Raw genomic sequence first — 25,220 nt, 5'->3', positions numbered from 1 at the left:
GTGCATGTGTGTGTTATATATATGTGTACACACACACACACACACATTTTCTTTTTGAAACTCAAAGCAAAAACAATATAGGTCTTGTAAGACAATGCAAACTCACCATGATAGAGCGAAGGCCCCTTGCACCAGTCTTCCTATCTAGTGCCAATCTGGCTATAGCCTTCAAAGCATCTTCAGTAACATTAAGCTCACACTACATATATAAAAAAAAAAGATTATTTGTTAGATGTTTGATAAAGCTTTCCTAAGTGGCCATAGGGTGTTTTAACCAAAGCCCTAGTCCAGGCCTTTATTACCTTATGCCTGGACTACTGCAATAGCCTAAAACTGGTTTCTTTGCCTCCAGTCTCTCCTCCCTGCAATCCATCCTGCACACCATTTTGATCATGTCACTCCCCTCCTGAAAAATCTTCAATGGGTCCCCAATGCCTAGGAAATAAAGTACATACTCCTCAGCTGGCATTCAAGGCTTTCCATGATCTGGCCCAAAAGCTACCTTTCTAGTCTTATCTCCCACTACTCTTCTATACATTCTCTAAGCTTTGACCAAACCCCTTTATGCACGGAATATACTTTGCCCTCTCCTGCTTTGCTCATGTGGTTTTCCCTTGTGTGAAAAGCCTTCTCCCCAACTACCAAATTTCTATCCATCCTTCAATACCCATTTCACATGCTATTCCCTCCAGTGAGTATTCTTTAGTTACCCTCCCTTCTCTGAAATGGTACAGTATATTGGTTATACCACTCTTACAACACTGATCAAATATCTCAGCAGAGCACCTGACACACACACACTAGTAATGCTTTTTTATTTTCTTATGCATGTAAGGATATGTATCCTAGGGCTGAGACCAAGTCTTTAATATGTGTATCCAACATACTACCTAACACAGAGCCCTACACAAAGCAGGCACCCATATACTTGCTGAATGAAATAACAACTAGCATTTATATAGTACTTCGAGGTTTTCAAAGTAATTTACAAATATCTCATTTTATCCTCACATAAACTCTGGGAGGTGGGTGCTATCAGTGTACTGATGAGGACACTGAGGTAATATAGGGTAAGTGACTTGCCCAGGATCCCGCACTTAATAAATGTCTGAGGTTGAATTTAAATTGGGTCTTCCCAACTCCAGATCCAACAATCTATTTTCACTGTGACATTTATTTGCAACATAAAATAATTTATTGTAGACATTATATGGATTTAATACTGACTTTAGATATCTTATTATGATATGTATTATATCATTTAGAATCATTCATTAAGAATATGAGGTTAAACATGTATCCAACAAAATAAGATCTCTAATGTGGTCTGACAGAAGCTTCTCTTCTCCAGGAACCTTATTATTTGGCATAAAAAGACAACCAACCAACCAACACAACTAACTACATTCTTATTACTAAATGAAAAGAACTAACTTGCATTTGTCACCAACTTTATACCCTGAATAAAGCCAGGGCTCTATTGATGTCTCTGCTGGACTTTAGAAAAACAGGAGCATGGCTGTCATGCCTCACTGAGAGCCCACAAAAGTCTCTGCCTAATACATGTGTACACAGGCATGAAGATGCCAAAAAGTGGAAACACAATTTTTACAAATTTGTATGAAAGATGAAAATTCTACATCTAAGTGGTGAAATATAGAATATATTGAAATCAGTCACTGGAAACCAATTCAGTCAAAGAAAAAGTGGGTAACTACACAAAATCTCATTTTATTTAGTCAAATAAGTATTTCAAATAAGAATTCCAAATAGAAGACCAATGATCACCTTTGCAGTTTTTAGGAATGTAATTACAACTATGATTAGGAACTGGAAAAGGACTAAATTTTAGCAAGTTACATGTACTAAGAGAGCTTAACTATAGGAATTTTCTAACAAATACTCTAATAAAGCCAGAGGAAGCTGGTGGCACAGTGGAGAAAGAACTGATTCTGGAGAAGCTCAAATTTAGCTTCAACACTCACTAGCTATATATATAACCCTGGGAAAGTCATATAACTTCTGTTTGCCTCAGTTTCCTCAAATATGAAATGAGGATAATAATACATACCTCAAAAGGTTATTATGGGGGTGGGTAGGTGGTACAGTGAATGGAGCACTGGCCCTGAAGTCAGGAGGACCTGAGTTCAAATCCGGCCTCAAGACACTTAACACAAAAACTAGCCATGTGACCTTAGGCACTAAGTCACTTAACCCCAATTGCCCTGCCCTCCCTGCTACAAAAAAAAATAAATATTAGGGCATTTGTAGGGGATAACAAGCTCAAAGAGCTTACAGAATATGACATGGCAACCAAAAACGTTAGTATGGAATGGAATGGAATGGAAAGGCATGACTTTTCCATTCCATTATTATGTGATAGGCATTCTGCTAAGTACTGGAGAGACATACAGGGAAACAAAACAGTCCCTGACCTTTCCCTCTGAAGTATAATGTCCTATTTTGGAGGCCATGTTTTAAGGCAGGGCATTAACAAAAAGGGGGAGGAGGAGGTTGTAGAAGATGCATTAGACTGTGTCCCAAAGATGAGAAAAAACGAAAGAGTGGAAGTTACAAAGGCAGTTTTAGAGGGAATGTAAGGAAAACTTCCACAAGTGGAATGGGCAGTTTCTGGAAATAGCAATTTCTCAATCACTTTAACCAAAGGCTGGACATTTTAGAGAGAAATCTTCATCAGGTATGAGCTGGATTAGAAAACCTTTGAAATCTCTTCCAATTTTTGTGATTCTGCAGAGTCCCATTCAAAATATTTGTGTGTGTGTGTTGTATATTTTAAAGATTCAGTAACTCAATAAATGAAACAGTATCATTAAAAAAAAGAGGAAAAATAATTAGCAAAAAAATTTTGTTAGTCTTATTAACCCTTCTGTTACAATGACTAATTTTTAAAGTATTATTTCATGAATCATTTAGGCTGTGTCGGCCAAAGAAGTACTGATTGAATTTACTTTCTGGTTTGAAATATAAAATTTATGAAAATTCAAAATGACTTTTATTTATTAATGGTTAGAGAAAAAATGCTACCTTTGGAAACACTCGTGCAAATGGAAATACAATTAATGAGTGAGACAACTATTTTGTCCTGATGTAGATATCACTGGTAGGGCAGCTAGGTGGGCAATGGATAGAGTGCAGGGCTGAGAGTCAGGAAGACTCCTCTTTGTTAAGCTCAAATCTAGCCTCAAGACACTAGCTGTATGACCTTGGGTGGGTCACTTAATCTTGTTTGCCTCAGCTCCTCATCTATAAAATGAGGTAGAGAAGGAAATGGCAAACCACTCCAGTATGTTATCCAAGAAAATCCCAAATGGGGTCACAAAGAGTCAGACACAACTGAAATGACTCAACAACAAAGGTTGATATTGGTCTTTAATGACCAATATCAACTCCTTTGGCTTGGGTTTATCTGTTGGGTTTTATATATTCAGGTCTTTCATGATATTCTTAAATTATAGTGAAACCTCACTAATTCAGAATGACTGGAGGACAGCTGAAATTGTTAAAAATCAAGTTGTGCAACGCTTTTCAAGAAATGCACTTTAAAAAAATTTGTGAGCAGATGTCCAGTAACAAGCTAACTTTACAAAGGAAAGTTTCCCCAAGGTATTTATTTTAATGAGTAGCTATAAATGACTTATAACAAGCTTTTCTCAATTTTTAGTGTAAACAAATATATCTAACACAAAAATTTCTCTGAATTGTAAGTACAGACTACTAGAAATGAAACAATCCTCAAAGATTTTCTAGTCCAACCAATATAAAAAAGGGCACTGGTTGACACCAAAACTCCTGTCCCAAAACCTATTGCTTCCTTTTTTTTTTTTTAATCACTGGATACTAGAGAATAAAACTAAAGTTCCAGTCCCTCTGAGACACTGAATTTGTAGGCTTCTTGCGCTAAAAGCTACTACTATATTTGAAGGTACTACCTAGTGATTCTCCATTAAAGGACTATGAGATAAAACAATAATGCCCCAGCATTCTTTAATTTATACCCAGTTTTTCTCACTGCTAGGATCCTGCCCAGAACTAGAGAGTTTCAGATACCAAGGATAACGAGGAACAAAGCGTATACTCCAAATGTAGGTTATTTTCCAAATATTGTTGCATCATACCTCGTCATCTTGAGATGATGCAAAGGAATTGCTTGGAGTAACGTATCTGCCAATCCAAACATTAAACCCAATTTCCTTGCGCACTGAATACCTACTTCCCTAATATATGAAAGTGACAATATCTTTTGTATCCTTAGGAAGTAGGAAACTCAATCAATTGGTTGGTTCCCCTAATATATGGCTAGCAAACTCCCACACCAAATTTTCCCTTGTCCCCTTGATTCAACTACCATCTGATGAGATGAAAATTCCCTTCTCCTAAAATTACACAGGTCTCTCTTATTCCTGCCCACTTCAGCCTTATGCCTCTCATTAGTGTCCTCTGCAGTCAACCTTTCATTGTGTCCTACAACCTCTCTCATTATAACTTCCTTTTATTCCAGTTCTCTTGTAATCTTTCCAATTTTTTGCAGACAACTCATATCCCTCTGGAAAACACTATTCCTGATCACCTCTAACAAGGTGCTCTTTCTTGTGTTTCCTGACAAACTGATGAGGAGTAGGGACACTCTCTAATCTTTTATTGCAGCTTCAATTCAATTCAAGCTCATAACTCTTCTCTCTGACCCCCATCATTCAGCAACCTCCTCCTTCTTTAAGCTTCACTCCATCTATTTCTATCTCCCGTTCAGATCCCTGATTTAGTCATCTTTGTCTCAAGATCATTTTCCTTTTTTCAATTCTTGGCTTTGTTTTCCTTTCCACCCTATACTTGCCCTCAGTCGGCAACTTCAACATACACACTGATGTGTCCTTAAACGCGTTGGCCTCCTAGTTCATCAATCTTCACTATCATTTTTGCATCTTTATTCTACCTTGGGCACACACAAGGACGGTCATACCCTTGATCTCACCATAACTCATACGTAACACTACTCGACTACGATGATCCAGAGCTCTTGATATTACTCCTATGCTGCTCACTCCACATAGATCCTTAGTACTACAGTCACTCCAACTTCCCTGATCTTCCTAGTCCACAACCTCTGTTCTGACTTGAGCGTTTCCCTTCGATCTCAATCCTATTATCGATGACTTCAACTATATTATCTCTACCTTTGACTCCTCCATCTCTTTGTCTACCACTGCCCGTGTCACACCAAACCCCAGCCTCGTACCACCCCCACATGCCTTCTGTTCCTACTCACAGGTTGCTTAATGTTCCAAGGAGAACCATGATGACTGGGTCCTCTAAATGTTTATGCCATCTAATCTCACCTGGGCTCTCCGTGCTGCATGGCAGTCTTATCCCTCTTCTACAGCTGACTGTCACACTCTTCATAGCAGCTGCTCCAAAGATTCTCTTTCTACCATTTTTTTTTTCTCTCAGCAAAGTACCTTACCTACTATTAGGAAAGAGAACTCATCTGCTGTGAGTTTGCTCTATTTTCCTCCTCTACAGCTCAAAATACCTTTATATCATTCCTCTTTTGCACCAGTCTCTGGAATAAGTAACTCCTCTTGCCAAGACCCTCTACTTGTGTCCTTGGTCCATCCTTTAGTATCTTCTCTGGGAGATTATTCCCTCATCTTCAGTCTTCTTTCTTGCTGCCTATAAACATGTCCAGGTTTCCTCCATCCTAAAAACACCTCCATTTGACCATGCCATCACCTATGCTGTCCTGTATCTCTTCTTCCTTCCACAAACTAGAAAAAGTCATCTATATTAATTCTACTTTTTAACATTCTATTTATTGTCTCAACCTCCTCCAATTTGGCTTCTGACCCCATTAGATTGAAAAGGCTGTTCCCAAGTCACCAATATTCTCTTCACTACTAAACCTAATAGCTTGAGCTCATTTTAGTTTCTGACACAGACGACCAACCCCTTCCTAGATATTTCTCCTCCCCTTTGCTTACATGACATTACTATCTCCTGATTCTCCCTACCTGTCTGATCAATCCTCAGTCTTCTTTGCTGCATTATCCATTTCCTATCCATCATTAATGAGTATCTTCTCTCCTATCTCTACACTGTTTCTCTTAGAAATCCCATCAGCTCCCATGGATTCAATTATCCTTACACAGATAACTACCAAATCTATATATCTAGCCCTAATCTCTCTCCTGAGCTCCAGGTTCCTGGTGAACCTCTTTTTAAAATGTAACCCATCTTCTGCCCTAAACCCACACCTTTTCCAAACTTCCCAATTTCTTCTGATGGTACCAGCATATTACTAGGTTTGCAACCTTGGAATCAGCGTCTCTTTTATTCTCTGTATCTAATCAATTGCCATGACTTATCAATTCTACCTCCAGAACATCTCTCACATCTGTCATTTTCTCTATACTCACATGGGAAATCCAGTTAAGCAATTCATTTTCTCTCATCTAAATTACTGTAACAGCCTAATTGGTGTCCCTGCTTCTAACCTCTTTCCTCACCAACATCTTTTCCACAGAGATGTGAAAATAATCTTCCTAAGCAGTGGTTCTGACTGCATTACCATCTGCTCTAAAACCTTCACAGGCTCTCTATTGCTTCTAGGGTCAATTGCAATTTTCTAACCCTTGCATTTCAAGCCTAATCTCCCACTTACCTTTCCAGATTTATTTCATGTTACTTCTGCCTCTGCACAGTCCAATAAAACTTAGCTACAAAAGTTGTTCTCTGAAAGCAACATTTCATATTCTCAGCCTTTGCACAGGCTTGTGTCCTGTATTTAAATTAATTCCTTCTTCAGCTCCATCTCTTACAACCCCTGGTTTCCTTCAGATTTCAGCTCAGGTACCACCTCCTAGAAGAAGTTTTCCCTGATTTCTCCAGTTCTTATTGTGCTCTTCCTCCTGAAATCATCTTGTACCTTGTTATTTGCTTATCTGTGTATATGCCGTATCTCCACAACTGAATATAAGTTCCTTGTGAACTCAAATAGACTATTTAGTTTTGTAGCCCCAGTGCTTACCAAATCACCTCACAAAAATGAGGTACCTTATGACTTGAGCTCCCTCATTTCACAGAAATATGAAATGATTTGGTCCAAGTCATTAAACAGCCATTCCTTTAAAATTCTGTTTACCTACTTATTGCTTAGCAAATTCTTTCAGAAAAAGTATGAAAGTAAACTTCAGCCCAGCTGTCCTTTTAAATGCAAATTCCAAATTAGAAGCATCTAAATTAAGGAGATTTTATTGTACCAAAGAACTCATAAGTTCTTTGGAATATAGAGAATTCCCAGTATCACCTTTGATAATTTCTTCCTCCTGCCAAATAATTTAATTTAGCTCTTTAAATAAATAGGTCCTACATTTAATTATTACTCATAAAACTTTAGGACTTGTCTTTCAAATAGGAGCTAAAGTAGTCAGTTATAGATCTTTGAGATGTTATTTTTCCTTGAATAAGGATTCTGCAGTTAACTATTTACCATCTTCTCTCTATAACTATTATTTTTTAAAGTAATGGATATATGATCAGCCCACAATGAGAAGGTGACATGCTAAAGTGGGCATGGATATATTCTCAGGAGGTTGTGATGTGGCCTCTCCATGTTTCTGGGTTTTGGTTTGGTGGTTGTTGTTTTTTTAATCACCGTTACTACTCTATAACAAGGAAGAAACAAATCACCACCATCACAGATCCAATTGTATGTGTCTTTTTCTCAACTTTTTGGATCTCACTGTCTTTGATATTTGGTAAGTTATCAGTTGGTATTGACAGTAGTGGGAATGGCTTTTTTTATTTGTAGGGTTAGTTTAGAGAATTTCACAAGAGAAATTTTAAAATAATCAGACTGAGTAAGAGGAAAAATGATCAAACCTTGTCCATGCTGAATAATGCCTGGTACTGGGGAACAACTGCATTACGTGGTTCAGTAAGAATCTGTACAAGTGTTTTTTCATCTAGGCTATGCAAGGGAACCACCACGGGTAACCGTCCCACAAACTCTGGAATCATGCCAAATTCAATGAGATCTCTGGCTTCCACATGGCGTAATAAACGATCTTTTTCTTCAATATCTTGGTGAGTATTTGATTCACCACTTCTGTTGGCAAGATCTGCTGCTGCTGCAGCCCTCCTGCCTTTTCCTAAATTAGCTGGTGTTCCAAATCCAAGATACTGTCAAAGAAAAACATATAGTTATGAGAAGTTCTAAAGTTAAAAGTGGGTATGATATATTCAGTAGATGTTATAGACAAAAATCAAAATGATAAATATTACAGAATATCGGCTTGCTTCTAAAGTAAAAAAAATAAAATCATTACAACTGTTCTTGAAAAACTAGTATTAATCAAGAAATGTGCCCATTCCTCCTTTTGAGGTTACGCTTCTTACTTTAAAAAAAACTTTTCTTATAAACATGCAAGAAAATTGGAAGAGTATTCCTATTTCATATGCACTAGTAAAAAAAAATTGAAAATAAAACCAAAAAATTAGGAAAATACTAATTAGCACCAGTTCAAATGTAAAAAGGTCATAATATATGCAAGCGCACGCACACACACACACATGCGCGCACACACACACTATTCTAGTTGGGCTGATTAGAAATGGGGAGTTTTTGAATGACAGAATATAAGATGACAATGCAGAAAGATAATAAGTATACATGAATTAAACCATGAGGAGACATAATTTTATATTTACATTTATACAGTTCTTGCCTTTAAAACTGTCAATTTATTAAGAGAAGGTATACACATACTTCTAAAAATTAAGTTTGACCAAAAGACAGTAGAAGAAAAAGTATTTTTGCATGTTGTTACAGTAACAAGATCTCCAGCTTTCTCTCTGATAACAAATGTTATTTTAAAAAAGTATATAGCTAGGGGCGGCTAGGTGGTGCAGTGAGTAAAGCGCCGGCCCCAGTGTCAGGAGGGCCTGACTTCGGTTCCGGCCTCAGACATTTAACACCCACATAAAAAAAAAAAAAACTAGCTGTGTAACCTTGGGCAAGTTACTTAACCCCAATTGCCCTCCAAAAAAAAAAAAGGCAAAAAAGCATATAGCTAAGAAAAAAGACTTTTTTTTTACATTAAGTAGCTATAGAAGGAACATATATGCTTTTTATTATAAGAATACAGAAAAGGCATCCTGAAAAACCCTGGAAAATAGGTACTATTATTATCCCCATGAGGAAACTAAGGCAGAGGTTAAGTGACTTGCCCAGGATCTATTCACTATACTACCTCTAGTGCTCCTTATGAAAATACTACATTTTTAAAATGGTCTGTAACTTACAACAGGCTAGATATGAAGCTTCATACTACAGGCCTAATATTATAGAAAGTCAATCAATCAACATTATTAAGTACCTAAAAGACTATTTTACAGAGAACTCAAATAAGGCAAAGTACTAATGTTTTGGTCAAAAGAAGCAGTACAAGGACACAATCAATGTCTCTCTGAGGAATTTTTTTTTTGCTTTTTGGAGGACAAATGGGGTTAAGTGACTTGCCCAAGGTCACACAGCTAGTAAGTGTTAAGGTTGGATTTGAACTCAGGGCCGGTGCTCTATTCACTGCGCCATCTGGCTGCCCTTCTCTCTGAAGAATTTTAACATCAATTATGAGACATGGGAGATATTGGCATAGGACTGTGTAGCATGGCATGTCTGCATCAAAGAAGGTGCTGTGCTTTATGAGCAAAGTAGAACTGTAGTAGCTCAAAAGAAATATGAGATGCACAAATCTAGAGACATCTCCATCCCAAATATTCAAATGGACTATTTATGGCTAACTTATGGTAGAGCCTTCCAAGTTAAGACTGCACTAAATCAGTCACAGTCAAACACACTGTACCTTGACCCCAACATCATGATGTCAATTTGGCCTCTTTTGAGTATAAAGGATGAACCACAAGTACAGCCAGACACTATGCTTTGTTGTGGACACAAAGACAAAAATCAAACTGTCCCTGCCCTCAAGAATTTTCTAACATATTGGCAGAGACAACATGTACAAGTAAGTATATGCAAAAAATATGAAAAAAATACAAGTTAATTGGGGGGTATGGAGAGGAAACACAAATAACTCTGGAGGAGATGATCAGGAAAGGCCTCTAAATACCAGAGGCATCTATAGTTAACCCTTGAAGTAACAGGAAGACACTGAGGTTTAAAGTAGGAAGTAACTTTGGTGGCTATGTGGAAGATGGGACTGGAGTGGGGAGGGAGATAAATGAGGAGGCTACTGCAAGAGATGATAAGGACTTGAACTACAGTGATAGCTAAGTGAAGAGAAACAAAGAAATGGATGTGAGACATGTGGTGGCGATAACACTAACAAGACTTAGCAGATGACTGTATATATGAAGTGAGAAGGGTAGAGCCAAAGAGAACTCTGAGGATGGGAACCCAGTTAATGCTCACAACAAAAATGTTTTGAAGAGGGGGTAGATTTGGGGGGAGAAGATGAGTTCAATTTTGGACATGCTTAAAGATCAAGCAAAACAAAACACCACTTAAATAGAAATAATTACTAATGACCTCATTTTATTAAGTCACAGCTCACCTTCTCATTTTTCCTCCTGCTGATTATTCTGTCTAAACCATTAAAAGCACCAGATGCAACAAACAGTATGTTTGTTGTATCAACTTGTACTGTTTCTCCTCGGAGTTTACGGGAATTCTTTTCTGGAACATTGACTATTGTACCTTCTAACAGTTTTAACAAACCCTAAAGAAAAAAACGAAAGGTTTATAACACCACATAATAGTAAATGTAGGATAGGGGGAAAAAGAGAAAAACTGAAACTGCTTTTATCAAAGAAGAAAAGCAGACAGATATGATTAACAAAAAATTCCCAACTTTCACATTTAACATAAAGTAAAATGTAAATTATAATCTGTTGTTAATTTCTTCTGAAGTACTGCAAGACCCTGTTACTCAAGAAATCATCAATCTGAATTTCTTGGCTCATGTGATCAAGTTTTTCAAAATTCATTATTACTGTTACTATTTATCTCTATAGAGGGCACATAAAAGAACAGAAAATCTTCAGGTGAATAAATTTTAATTTGCCTTTAACATAATTAAAAGTCCTTTCTCATATTCCTACTGCTAAACACTGAGACTCCCTAGGTCCTGGGAAAACCTTCAAAAAATATATCTTAAACATTTAAAAATAATTTTACAATATTCAGTACATTTAAAAGCGTGATCACATCTGTCCCTATGCCATAGACTAGGAAATAGAAGCTAGTTACTCAACCCAGAATTTATGAAATATTTCTGAAAGTACTGCTTACCGTCCCTAATGTTTTCCCCAGTCCTCATGAAAAAGGGGCATTTTAACTAAGAACTATCCTTTTTAAGAACTTTGTTCAAAGTAATAAGCAATCATGATTCCAGAAGACTGATGATAAAAATGCCACCCACCTCCTGTTAGAAAAGTGATGCGCTAATATTCAGAATAAGATAGACATTTTTAGACATAACCAATATGGACATTTATTTTGCTTGTTTGTGCTTATTTGTTACAAGGATTTTATTTTTATTTTCTCAGAGAGAGAAAGAAAATTCAAGGGGCCTATATTTTAAAAATATTAAATAACAAATTATGTTATAGTTTAACAATGTTTCAAAATATAAGAACAAAAACATTCCCCTCACCTACACTAAAATTTGAGACTAGTCTTATTAAAAGTTGAACCCTGGAAAAAATATCTATTTTGAATTTTCATCATTGATGCATTTCTGCTATTTATTCCTTGCTTAAAATCATAAATCAAATTAGTTGATCACTATAGCAAAAATAATGCAAGGAACACAAAACTGGGAGTCAGTTTTAGATTTGAGTTTCAATCTTAATTCTGCCATTAACTAAAGTCACATGGGCAAATACTTTACTTCAGGGCTCAATGTCCTTCTCTGTAATATGAGACAGAGAAAATCTCTAAGGCCTCTTTCCCCTGGGACATTCATTGTAAAGACACCACACAAACGATGATTCCACTTCTTACTATACAAAGAACTCTTTAAAAAATTAATAAAACTATTTAAAACATGTCTTCTCACTAAGCATAAGGGAAAAAGAAACAGACAAATTTATTCATGTGTAAAAAATAACAGAACTCTCTAAAGACATATAATTTGTGAGAAAGTCCTTTCTCAAATGTCACTAAAGCTTAATTTAAGGGCCTTGGGAAAATGACACTGAAAACTAAATTTGATTTTTTTCTCTTTTGAAATAACTCAAATTTTCTTAGTAATAATGATATTTAAGTATTCATAAACAACTTTCTTAAACTCTGGGATTTTGCAAGATGACACATGAAGTTTATTGTGGGGATAGTATGAATAACATGGACTCTAATTGAATGTTAAACCAAACGTACAATATTTGGGAAGTTGATGTATTCCCTTCTTTTTAGTGGGCTTGAACAAAATATTCAACTGCTTACTTGCTGAACGCCTTCTCCACCTACATCCCGTAACTGATGAATGCCTGGCACACTGCCAATCTTATCTACTTCATCCAGAAAGACAATTCCTATAATTTAAGGAGGATTCTATTTATAATATGAAATATGAAATACATACAATAACCTTATCTTTAAAATATTAAATAGTGAAAGTAAGCTTACAAAATGCTATACTTAACATATGCACTTGTTTGCTACCATACAAACCACACTGCTTATACCCCATTCATCTTTTTCATGCCGTATAATTTACAGTGTGTTACTAGGGTGTAAGATAAATGTTTCCTCCTAGGAATGTGTGTGTGTGTCTACTTCATGCTAAAGGTTTCCAGTTCTTTTTCCCGAAAAGAAGCTTGGAAAAGAACCTGTCTTGGCAGCCCTTTCTTATTTCTATCGGGCTTATCTGCTTGTGCAGATAAGCCAGAGAAATTGGGGCAGGGGTAGTGCAGGAAAGACCTGCTGGTTGTTTCTGTCTTTAAGGGAACAGGGAATATGATGACCAGGAGGCAAAAAAGGGACATGGAGCAGCAGTTAAATACAGGATCTTATACAAGAGGCTACTTCTATTATTTCTTTGTCTCCAATTAGAGTAAAAGCCCACACATCAACCAATGAACATTTGTGCCCTTAAGTTGCTCTCTGTTTTAGTCCCATAACATTGGCAGGAATATGAGTGGCAGACAGAGCCAGGCAATAACAAGCAGGTGATTCCTGGATAGCTGGGTCATCTGGCCCACTTCTACCTGTGCTGTCACTTCATTAACTTCCTTTTGGGGTAGACTTCTCTGGAATACAGAGTGTGATATAATATGCTACAAATAAACACTTCTTAACATTTAGAGGATTTCTCAACCTAAAATAAAAGCCAGCATTCTAATATCCCAACACAATTACTTCAACGGTTTTATTTCTGTATGGTATTTCTGTATCAAGTAAGGGACAAATGAGAATTCTAGAGAGACATACCTTGTTGCGCTTTTTCTACATTATAATTGGCATCTTGTAGCAATTTGGCAATCACAGATTCAATATCTTCACCAACGTATCCTGCCTGAGTCAAGGTCGTACAGTCACAGATAGCGAAAGGTACATCAAGGCATTTAGCTAGAGTCTGGGCCAGCAACGTCTTACCTACAAAGAGAAACAATAACCAAGAGTTCTGCTGGATCCATATTAGCACATACTTTGGAAATACAGCAGAACTGAAAACTGAATTCTGAGTGGAATATAATTGGGCTGCTTCTCTACCATTAGACTGTGAGCTCCCTAAGGACAAGGTCAGTCCTTTGCCTCTCTTTGTATTCCCAGTTCTTAGTCAAGTGCAAGGCATACAGGAGCTTCATAAATGTGCCAATGACTGGCAGCACTTGTCAGAGCACTGAGCCAGGTGCTCCTGCTGTTAAAGTCCCAAACTCCTCTCCGACCCCATTCCTGCCTCTTTTATTCCTCAGGTTTAGGGGCTTTTACAAATCATCAAAGATGCCCACACTTCTGTGCTGGCCTCCAAGGGAGCAACACCAGACCCATTGTTGAGCATGAAGCCTACATGAAGCTGACATCTTATAAGATTGATCCTTTAGACTTCCTGCTAAAGAAACACAATTCTACAATAAAGGATGTCGAAAAATCCTAAACCTACCTTTTCTATATAACAGTAATGTTTTCTCAAGATTGGAAGAGAATGTTTGAGTTACTTACCTGACCCAGTTGGTCCCAGCAGCAAAATGTTACTTTTTTCAAGTTTTATGTCATCATGGGCAGAATCTAGGACTTCACCTCCCCGTTTTTCCTGAGGTATTTGTTGATTTACTTGTTGCTGCATTGATGCTCCTAGCGCATTACCATGTGGACTAATTCCAGCAATCTGAAGCAATTCTGAAAATATACCAAGGGCAGTTTCACTTATTGTTACACACACATACACACACACACACACACACACACACGTACATCAAGTACCTTATTAAAAGAATTATGCTGACATGAGATTTCACCTAACATGTAGGAATGCTTTGTGCTATGTTAAGACAGCACAGCTAATACCACAAAATCTTTTTATAAGATGCACTTTAAGCCAAGAAAATTAACTTTTTCTAATTAATTTTGCTATCATCCCTATTAAATAGTGAAGTGAAAAATACCAGCCAGAGGTTGGCTGAAGAAACTAAAATACACAGATAAGTGGCCTGACACAAAGCACACAGGTCTTCAAGTCTAGAGGTAGGTCTGCTCCTGTTTGCCATGACTGTACATGGAGACCCTCATCCAATGCAGACTAGCATTTTCTATGAAATCAGCTATCTCAGGGAGTTTGTCTGAGTCACTGGAGGCTTGGCTCAGAGTCATACAGTCAGCATTTGTCCAGTATTTGAACCCAGGTCTTCCTGACTCTACAGTTGGTTCTCTAACCACTGTACCACACTGTCCTGCACATGGGAATGCATATAAGCCACTTAAATTCACTATGGCTCACTTTCCTCACTTGTAAAATCAGAATAATGCCCATTCTACCAGCTTAATAGCTTTCTTTTAATACTAAGGTAAGATGGATTTGGGATGGAAATACTTTGAAAAGTAAAATGTGCTGGTAAGGTGCCTTGGTAGCTCAGATGAAGAGAAGTAACATATATAATTAGGAAGAATATTGTAGTTGAAGCCAAAACATCTGAGTTCTAGTCCCAGTTTTTCCACTAAACTACTTGTGTGACCTGGAATAAGTAAGTAAATGAAACTTTCTGGAACTCAGCTTTCTCATCTGTAAAATAAGGGGTTAGGAATAGGTGATTTTTAAGCCCCTTTCTGGTAATAACAACTGACACTTACACAATAATTTACAAATACTTTGTATCCATTATCTCATTTGAAATTCCCAACATACTCGTGAGGTAGACAGGATAAATATTATTAATTTTTTATGTGGGGAAATTCAATCAGAGAGTTATTGATGACAGACCTGGATTTCAATCTGGGTTTTATGACTCTAACATCTAGCAGTTTTTCCTGGTAGTTCAAAACTAGGATCCAAAAAGATCTAGAACAATGGTAAGAATCTAAACAAATGACATTTAAATAGGATAAAGCCATACGTTTGGAATTTTAAAAAATCATCTTCTCAAGTGACAGATAGGAAAAGCCTAGCTAGAAATGTAGAAAAGATCTAAGTTTTAGATCAAAATGAGACAACCACGTAAAATGGCAACCAAAGAGGCTAATGTGATTTTAAGTCTGCATTAACAGAGGCAGCAGAGTATTCAGAATAAGGAAGGTAATGTCACCAAACTATACTGTTCTCCTGGTCAAACTACTGAAGAAGCATGTTTAGTTCTAGAAGCTACATCTTAGGAAGGCCAATGACAAGTTGGAGAACTTCGAGAGAAGAGTGACCAAAATGAGGAAACGTAAAAATGGCCAAGTCACTTAAATGTAACCTCTCTGGGCCTTGGTTCCCATCATCTAAAGTGGCGATAAAAAAAGCCTGTCATATCTACCCAATGGGGATTACTGTGAGATAACATGACAATGGATGCAAATAGTTCTTTCTGTTCATCTTAAAGCACAATATAAAAATCTGCTGTTATTTTTTCAAGTTCCTAACATAATGCCCACATAATAGGTGTTTTTGAATAGAAGATGTAATTGAATAAAAGGTGCAAGTGAATTTTGAATAGTAGGTGTGACTAAATAGAAATTAACTGGAGTGGTCATTTTTAATTTCCAAAGTGCCCTTAAGTAAAATGCTTTGCAAATACATTAAAATGGACTCAAAAAAAGGCTGACAGCAAACAAAAAGCAACTAACTATAAGATAACTGGCCCCATAGTGCTCTTTTATCATTAATAAGTAGGTGAGTCCTATCTGCAAGCTAGTAGTTTATTTTTTATAATCTGACAAATAGGAAACCCACAGTTACAAAAACAAAGTTATTAATATAGGACAATACAATTATTTACATAGAAATTCTACAGCATATTATTCTACATATTAAAAAGTCTCACAATAGAAAAGAGTTAAGAATATCAGATAAACAAACTACACAAACTAATGCTGAAGAAACTCCCCCAGATTTATATATTTCATACAGGGTAAAAACGTGTAGAAGGTAGTAAGTTTTCTCAGAGATATACATGCAAACAGATATAGTCCTACCATTACTATTAAGATATTTCACTACAGTAAAATTTAAAGGAATAAATCACAGAGGAGGACCTGAGAAATCACTTACTTGTAAATCTGTACTCATCCTCCCGTCTTCTTATTTCTAATTCTAAGAGAGAAATAAAACAGCCAAATAATCACATGTGGGCCCTTCTCAGGTATAAAAATGGGCCCTTTGTATTTGTGGGGACCCCTGGAGAGATTCCCTGACCAGAATTTTAAATTCTCAACACAGAGTTAATGATCCTAGTGAAATTGGCAAAAGCAAAAACAAAAAATTTAAATTCTAACTAATCAGTTGATATTTTTCCCCAGTGTATTACCTCACAAAACAGTTCTACTGATGCAATTTTGCAAACTTTGCATCTGTTGATTCCTTAAATGTTTAATAAGTATTTCTACTTTTGATCTATAAGTTACTGAGTCTTGTCATTTCCGTCCTCAAAATATCACTCACATGTATCACCTTCCCTTCTGTGACTCTACAACATGGTACAGACCCTCACTACCTCATAGATTTCTTCAGTAGCTTGCTGGATGGTCTGCCTGCCTCAGTTCAGGTCTTTCCACACTCAGCTTTCAAAGTGATCATCCTCAAATGCGGGTCTGACCATATGACCTCACCACCTCCATTCAATAAACTTCAGTGGTTTTCTTGTCACCTCAAGGATATAAAATAAGTATAAAATCCTCTGGTTTTTATAGCCGTTCATAACCTTGCCCTTTCCTACTTGTCCATACTTCTTACGCTTTACTCACCCCTACCATGCACTCTGTGATCTGATGACACTGAGCCTTTACTGTTCCTTACACATGACACCTCTCTAACAAGTAAAAGCCATTCTCACTAGCTCTCTCATGCCTAAAATACTTGCTACACCTTGCATGGTGTCCTTCAAGTCTAAGTTAAAGTGGCCCTTTTTATAAGAAACCATTCCCAGCCCTTCTTAATCTTAGTGCCTTCCCTGTGAAACCACCTCCAATTTATCCTGTATATAGCTTGTTTGTACATAGCTGTTTGCATCTTGTCTCCCCCATTAAAATATGAACTCCTTGAGGGCAGGGACTACTGTCTTTTGTCCCCAGAATTTAGCATGCAGTAGGCACTCAATAAATATTAGCTGACTTGACATAAAAATATTATGTATTTGTTTTCCAGGGTGGAGGAAAAAAAAATCCTACCTCCTTCCCTCTTCTGTCTATTCAAAAAGAAAAATGACTTATTAATAAAAATTTTTTCAAGCTTCCACCTTTAAAATAACTTACATGTTTTATTTTTTATATTTTTAAAAATCTCATTTAAAATAATAACAATATACTTAAGATATATGTGGACTAGCCTATCAAGACATACACAAAGAAGATCTATTAAAAAAAACAACTAGAAAACAATTTTTACAGAAATAGAGCAAAAACAAATAAATGTAGAGAGTTACTGAATACATACTATTTGAACATTATCCAAATGAGCTTACAGAGTAATGCAATAGTAATCATAATGCCAATGGGCTGTTTCATAGAATCAGAAAAGTGGATGATAAATTATTTGGAGTAACAGAGAAGATGATTAAGGGAAATTATGAAGAAGAAAAAAGGAGGGAACAGGATTTGAACTTACAAGTCTTGAATTATATAATAAAGCAGTAATTATCAAAACTCTGAAAAATTAATCAGTAATGACTAGATTAACTAGTGCTAAACTAGAATCAAATGCTTACAACAAAATCTTAAAATTGCAAAACGCTAGGAAAAGAAAAATTTTCCAATAAAATTCTGGAAAAACTGGAGAGTGGTACAGCAGAAACGAGGGTCACATCTCTATGATATACTATATACTCCAATACAGTATAACTAGATTATCTGTTTTTAAAATTGTTTTGAAAAAAAGGAGATGAATTGCCTATGACAGTTGCAGAGACAGAAAATTCTTAGCTATGCAATAAACAGAAGTTATAGGACACAAAAACAGATAGCTTTTATATAAGAGATTTTATGTAACAAAAGGCAATGCATCCAGAATAAAAAGGAAAGAAACTGATTGGAAAAAGGTCCTTGGGGGCAGGGATTATATAGTTTTTGTCTCTGTATCCATAAGACCTGGGTTTGTACCTGTGTTTGTTTATTGAGATCTCATGTTGACTTCTCTATTGTACTATATGTGACAAATATAAAAACAAAAAAGAGAAAGCTTACTTGAAGTGATGCAGAATAAAGAAAGCTGAACCAAAAAACAACACATGACTATAACTGTAAATAACAGCAACAAAAATCAGAAAAAACACACAAGATAAAAAATTCAAAGGAAACATGGAAAAAGGGTGCTCCTAGTACCATTAATAAAATTAAATGCTGTCTTTAAACAAACTATAAATAATGAAAATGTATAGTTTCATGTACCATCTTTTAAAATTCCTATTATTGTCTGAGTTTGTTGACGGTTACATTATAATTTTTAAAGAATTAAAATGACCAAAAAAATGGCATAATCATTGCAAACATTTATATATTTAAAAAAATATATATTTATATATTATACAAAGATTAAATTACAGCATATGTATGTATATATGTGTGTGTATAAATGTATATGTCTATATATACACATATATAATAATACCAGCTTTAACTAAAATCGTTTTTATTAAAAGGAGATTCAAATACTTTATCCTCATAGGATTATACTTATAAATAGTAAACACCTTAGATTTGTCACCTTTTAGAAATGTGAATTTTTAATGAACAGACCTGTGTACACTGCTATTTTGCACTGTAGTTACTAGTCTATAAAAAAATAAAAGATACCAGTTCTTTCGTTACCTCACACTGCCTTCTAAAAATAAAGTAACTGATTTCCACTGTAGAACCATTCTGTAGTATGTTCAAGATGTAGCCTCACTTAAATCAGTTACATATTCAGTAACTGTCAGTCATCTGTTCAAATACTATGGACATACAAATTTAATAAAAAGTTGTAGGAGTCACTAGTTCCTGCTACTTAAAATTACTATATTTATCAAATTTTTACTGACTATGTCACTGTCCATAATATGTCAAGATGATAGCTGATGGAAGTATCACAATCTGCCATTTATAATGACAACTGAGTGAGTCATGGATGCAAATTCTTCCAAAATATCAAAATAACTGGGAACTAGCTGTCATAAAATTGAATCGCAAAAAAATTCCACATCTCCATAGCAAAAGCACTTAGAAAAGGCAAAAGGGAAAAACAGCTACCACCTCCTAAATAGAGTGAAATTTAAATTATAAAAATTACCAAGAACACTGACCTCTAGGAGTTAATGATGTCTGCTTCTCAACTTCTGCTTGCTGCCTTAGGTTGGCTGGGATATTGTTATAAATTCTCTTGTAATGATTGTATACAGCAACTGAAAGCACCTTCTTGGCAAATGACTGACCAACAACATATTTGTCGAGGTAGTTATAAATCTGGAGAGAAAATGATTAGAAATGAAAAAATTATCAGAATTTACTAAACAAAAGCATAACATAAAGACAAAATATCAAGCATATTTTACTTTTTTTTAAAATCTGAACTAAGATGGTAAGAAATGAAATCAAATAGGACTAATTCCCTTCTTTGTGTCTGTATACCTAGTGGACCACAGAATCTGGCACAAAGAAGGCAATAAATGCTGACTTGTTTGACTAATTCAGAGGCACAAAACTCTTAATGAAGAGAAGTTCAACTTCGTTTTTAAAGGTACTCTGCACTTTTTCTACTTGTGTTTTGTCAGTGTCTAGTACAGAAAACAACAATATCAATACAAACAAAAACATTTAAAGACCCACAACATAAATGAGTATGAAAAGGGTTTTTCCTCATTGTTAGTCAATAAATTGCACTTTTTCCAACTTAATCACATGAACTCTTCTTACCTTCTTCACAAGGATATAGACAAGAACTGGAACCAAGGTTCATCTTTTCAGAAAAAGGTATTACATAACTATCAAATAATCACCACGTTCAATATATAGAAACATTTAAAATTTGACAGATATAGCTCTGCCAGATCTCTTTAGCCAGATGTTATGGCTCTGCATAATGACAAGTAATTAAGAGATTGAATTTTATTTTGATATCAACAGTTTAGGGTATGAAGGCAAATTTCTTCAGGACTTTTGAGTAGGACTATACCTTTAAAAATGATCATTTACATATTTTTTTAAAGTGTCATCTCAAAACAGATACCTAGATTCCACATAGATTAGCACAAGATAATCTTAAAAGATTACTTTTTCCCGTTTTGTTATTTTACATGGACAGTCTAAGTTCTTAACATACATTTTAGTACAATTCTTTTTTTCTATACTTTTCATTTATCAAACACATCACATCTAAAAATCAAGTAAATTTGTTAGGATATACCTGAACAGGGAAATCCCTAGGCCTACTGAAAACTGATGGAGGAAGATGTACAAAAAGGGTGAGGTAGAAGGAATGTAGAAAGAAGGGGAAGCATACTGAGAAAATAAGCTGGAAATGAAAAAGATCACCCTGTGGTAGAAGGAAAGGAAATTCTCAGTCTGGGTGCTGCCTGCACAAGGCTTGGGCAGGAGGCACCCAGTCAATGAGAAGGGCTCTCCATGAAAGAGCCAGGTCATTCCATGACCAAAACCACCTATCACAAGGGCTACAAGAAAATAAAATGGAATACTAGTGAGACCAGGTACCCTGACCAAGGAGCAGTTTCAGTACATAGTTTAAAATGCAGATTTGTAGATATATGAACTATAGTATTTCATTCACACTGTTTAAAAGGAGAAAGTATGCTGAATTCTATGCTGAACTACTTAGGTACACAGGCTAAAATTAATACAAAATAGATTATAGCTGCTGCTCATTAAGGACCAAGTAATTTATTTTTGATATAAAGGGTCTTTAATAATCATCTGAATATTTTTGGGTTTTTATTTAAAAAGGAAAGAAAAAACATTCAAATTATAACAAATGAATGCAGCAGCTATGATATGTTCACAAAAAGCAGGTAATTTCTCTATCTAAATGTTAAATATTAAATATCTACAATAATTCAGATCACTATATCAAGATTCTTAGGTTTATCTATGTTTTATTACTACTAAAGATTAGAATTCACTATGGACTTAGAATTTATTTGGGGGTGAGGGGATGGAATATTTTAAGGCAAAGAATGTTTATAAAGATTAAACTAAGACCTATACCTTTTTGGGGGGAGGAGGTGGTTTCTGTTGGAATGCCAATTTTACAGCTTCTGCTGCTGATTCAGGCTCTTTAATTATGCTTTTCTTTGAGTCGGCTTCAGATAGCACAACAAAAAAATGATGACATTTTTCACACTTCACAAATCGGGTGGAAGCTGTGAAAGAAAAAAGGTGAACAGGGGCAAATAAAAGAGAAATTATTCAAGTAGCAATTATTTTACCTTACGGACTCAATATAAATGAAAGCTGTACCCCTGACCAAGAGTGCCCTGATAGCCCACTCACTAGCAGCAAAAAGGCCTAGAACAAAAAATTATTAGTTGAAGGTAATATACTAAATGAACCATAAAAATATATGGGTTGAGTAAATATGAAGCCATGTTAAATCTTGGCAAATCTTTTCTCCAAAAATTATGTTAAATTAATAAAATCACTTAGAGGAAATAAATAGAAAGCAGAAGACATATTTGTGCTTGAATAATGTAATATATTATGGTGATGGTAGTTTGTAAAAAGCTGAAAAAAAGTCACTAGGACCAGGTATTTTGACAAATAACTAACAAACTACTCAGGTGCTTTGAAATTCTGAAGTTGTCAAATTTTTAAAGTAGCGAAGTACAGATAAAGTTCATTACACCTGTAAAAATGCAAAAGGCATACAATCCAGGAAGTCAAATGTGAACATTTATTAATCATCTAACTTTAAATAACCACAATTATTTCAATCCTTACTTCACTATTTAATTACTAATTCTTCTTCTTCTGACCTAAAATCACTTTTATTTACAAGAGGAAGACTTATGAAATAAAATAACTAGAGTAACAAGAAGAAATATAAATGTAAATACTACATGTGAATAAGACAGTGAGGTATCTAGGCCACAACTGTATGTGATTTAAAAAAAAATCAATCTGATAAGTTTTATAACCCAAAAAGGACAAACCAGGAAAGCTAGAAAAGATTTCTTAGTTCTAAACTATAAGCTATTTTTACACATATGCTATGGGTTGTTCTATAGTACCTTAGAAAGACAAAATCAAATAACAATAATGTGAACAATTATGTTCACATTAAAGGGATAGCAGAGGAATAGATAATCTAAAACAATGACTAAATCAATGTTTTGTTTACATAATTTTAGAATAGTCAGAAAACTACATGATTTTATCCCTTTCCACACCCTCTTCTCTCTCAACTGAACTCTTATTTTGGTGGTCTCTAGGGTCTCAGTATCACCAATGTCACTGGCAATCAGATAATCAACAATTTTACCCTTTCTTATATAATATTGTAACAATTACCAATACTGACAAATTCTAGAAAACTACAAGAAATTATTTTCCTTTGGGGAAAGTTACAAATACAAACTTATCTTTATTAATATCTACACTGCATATTTTAGGGAAAACGCATTAGCAAACACACCTAAATATTCACACAGTAACTCAAAGGTAAATACTATGATAAAAGTAAAGTTTCCAAATTTAGGAAACAAATGTTTGTTGTAATGAAATTTTGGTTTATGTTTTCATTCTCACATTTAAGATAATTTTCAAAATTTATTTTTAATACATTTAATAAATTTCAAATTAGGAAAATGGATTGTTTGCCTTCTACTTCTTTTTTAAACACCAAGGTGATAAGTCAGTAGCCATTTATTAAAAAGAAAAGCCAACCATATCTGCACATAACCTTTTTCCAAATTTCTAACAACTTTTCCAAAGGGCAACTGTCCTCATCTTATAATGAAGCACCTATCTACAGTGGGTTTAGAAGGTAACCAATGTCAAGAAATCAAAACTATTAGAGTTCTCCTAGTTTCAGATTGTGTGACAAAAAAATCCTGCCTGTCCAAGAAGGCAAGAATAAAATATCCCTCTCTAAGGGAAACTAGGTCAAAGGGAATGCATTGCCAGTATGACACAACTGTTGTTTACTGTCAAGAGATGACTTGATTTTTACCTTAACTAGAACTTGACACTGAGCTGGATTTTTAAATATATTCAATACAAATTACATATAATAAAGATATAAATTTGATAAATATATATTATGATAAATATAAAATAGAATATATTATATATGAATTCAATATAAAATATATTCATAAAAGAGAGAGAAGGAATGGATTTTGTATGTTTCACTTGGATTTGTTTTCCTGGTACCCCCTCCCATTACCAGCACTTAATATAGCACAGAACTAAATCCTTGAACTTTACATATCAAAATGGAATTTTTTCTTTTAACTAACACAATAAATAGGGAGAAAGGGCAATTAAGTTTTAACATCTCATAAATATCTGCATTTATTAAAATTCTGAGTCAGGAATTATTTTGTAAAATATAAAAGTATATTCCTTGAAATGATTTCCCAAGTATCTTATATTCTATAATAAAACTCAACACTATGAAAATCTTGAATTTCTTGCTTTTTAAGAACTCTTTCTTTTTCAAAAAACCATTACTGCAGTTTTCTACAGCACCAAAGACAGAATAAGACTGCATGTGCTTCTCAGATATTGTCAGGCACAATTATGAACTTTCTTCTAGAGGCCACTAAAGAGAGTTACAAATCAACCAAATGGAAGGAGGGAGGGAAGAAGGGAGGAAGGAAAGGAGGGAAGGAGGAAGGAAGGAAGGAAGGAAGGAAGGAAGGAAGGAAGGAAGGAAGGAAGGAAGGAAGGAAAGGAGGAAGGAAGGAAGGAAGGAAGGAAGGAAGGAAGGAAGGAAGGAAGGAAGGAAGGGAGGAAGGAAATTATACATTAATTTAGTCACCCTGCCTCATCCTCCATAGTTATTTATAAGCCCCTAGAATCCTGGGATTTTATTGGCTGCTCATCTTAGTGATCAAAAGAGCAATGTCTTGCATACAGCAAACAGCAGGTATTTAGTAAACTGAACTGAATCAAGATACATGAACCCAGCAGGGCTTCTTCCGAGTTAAATTGGGAAGACAGCTTCAAAATGTCTGAAAAGTGCATTCCTTTTTCCAAAGAGGCCATCCATATTTAAAAATATATATATCAAGATTTAAGAATTTCAAGGGATCCTGATGAAGTACCATGCTGTCCCACTTCCAGAAGAAAAGGTGACAGAATTGGGGCACAGACTGAAACCCATATTTTTAGACATGGTCAATGATGGAATTTGTCTGGCTTGACTATGCATATCTGTTAAAAGGGTTTTGTTTTTCTCCCCCTCACCTCCCATAAGAAGGGGGGAGGTGGGAAGAGAAAATAAGATTTCTACTGAGTGAATAATAATTTTTTTTTTAAATTCAGAGGCCTGAAATTTCCTTCAGAATAGTAATTTGAAAGGGACATCATGAGCGGTTAAACTCCTAAAATTCAAGTTTTT

General features: G+C 35.3%; 1 protein-coding gene across 2 annotated transcripts in view; it reads right to left on the bottom strand.

The window, feature by feature from the left end:
* Positions 1-25,220, bottom strand: part of CLPX (caseinolytic mitochondrial matrix peptidase chaperone subunit X) — a 48,644-nt gene that overhangs the window by 6,936 nt on the left and 16,488 nt on the right. Inside the window, exons 4-12 of one of the 2 annotated variants that reach the window (XM_069098296.1) lie at positions 21,863-22,017; positions 19,948-20,107; positions 16,725-16,766; positions 14,201-14,377; positions 13,469-13,633; positions 12,482-12,570; positions 10,590-10,754; positions 7,897-8,196; positions 107-199 (exon numbers count right to left, since the gene is read on the bottom strand). In XM_069098296.1, the coding sequence (XP_068954397.1) occupies positions 107-199; positions 7,897-8,196; positions 10,590-10,754; positions 12,482-12,570; positions 13,469-13,633; positions 14,201-14,377; positions 16,725-16,766; positions 19,948-20,107; positions 21,863-22,017 (1,346 nt within the window). The remainder of the gene's footprint in view (positions 1-106; positions 200-7,896; positions 8,197-10,589; positions 10,755-12,481; positions 12,571-13,468; positions 13,634-14,200; positions 14,378-16,724; positions 16,767-19,947; positions 20,108-21,862; positions 22,018-25,220) is intronic. The other variant, XM_069098297.1, reaches the window with a different exon arrangement.

Source organism: Petaurus breviceps, unplaced genomic scaffold (genome assembly GCF_028583685.1).
Source record: "Petaurus breviceps papuanus isolate PSGF00001 unplaced genomic scaffold, PetGlider_PUasm1.0 37, whole genome shotgun sequence".
NCBI classification, from domain to species: domain Eukaryota; kingdom Metazoa; phylum Chordata; class Mammalia; order Diprotodontia; family Petauridae; genus Petaurus; species Petaurus breviceps.
The sequence above is the reverse complement of the archived record's forward strand: the minus strand, read 5'-3'. Positions and strand labels throughout refer to the sequence as shown.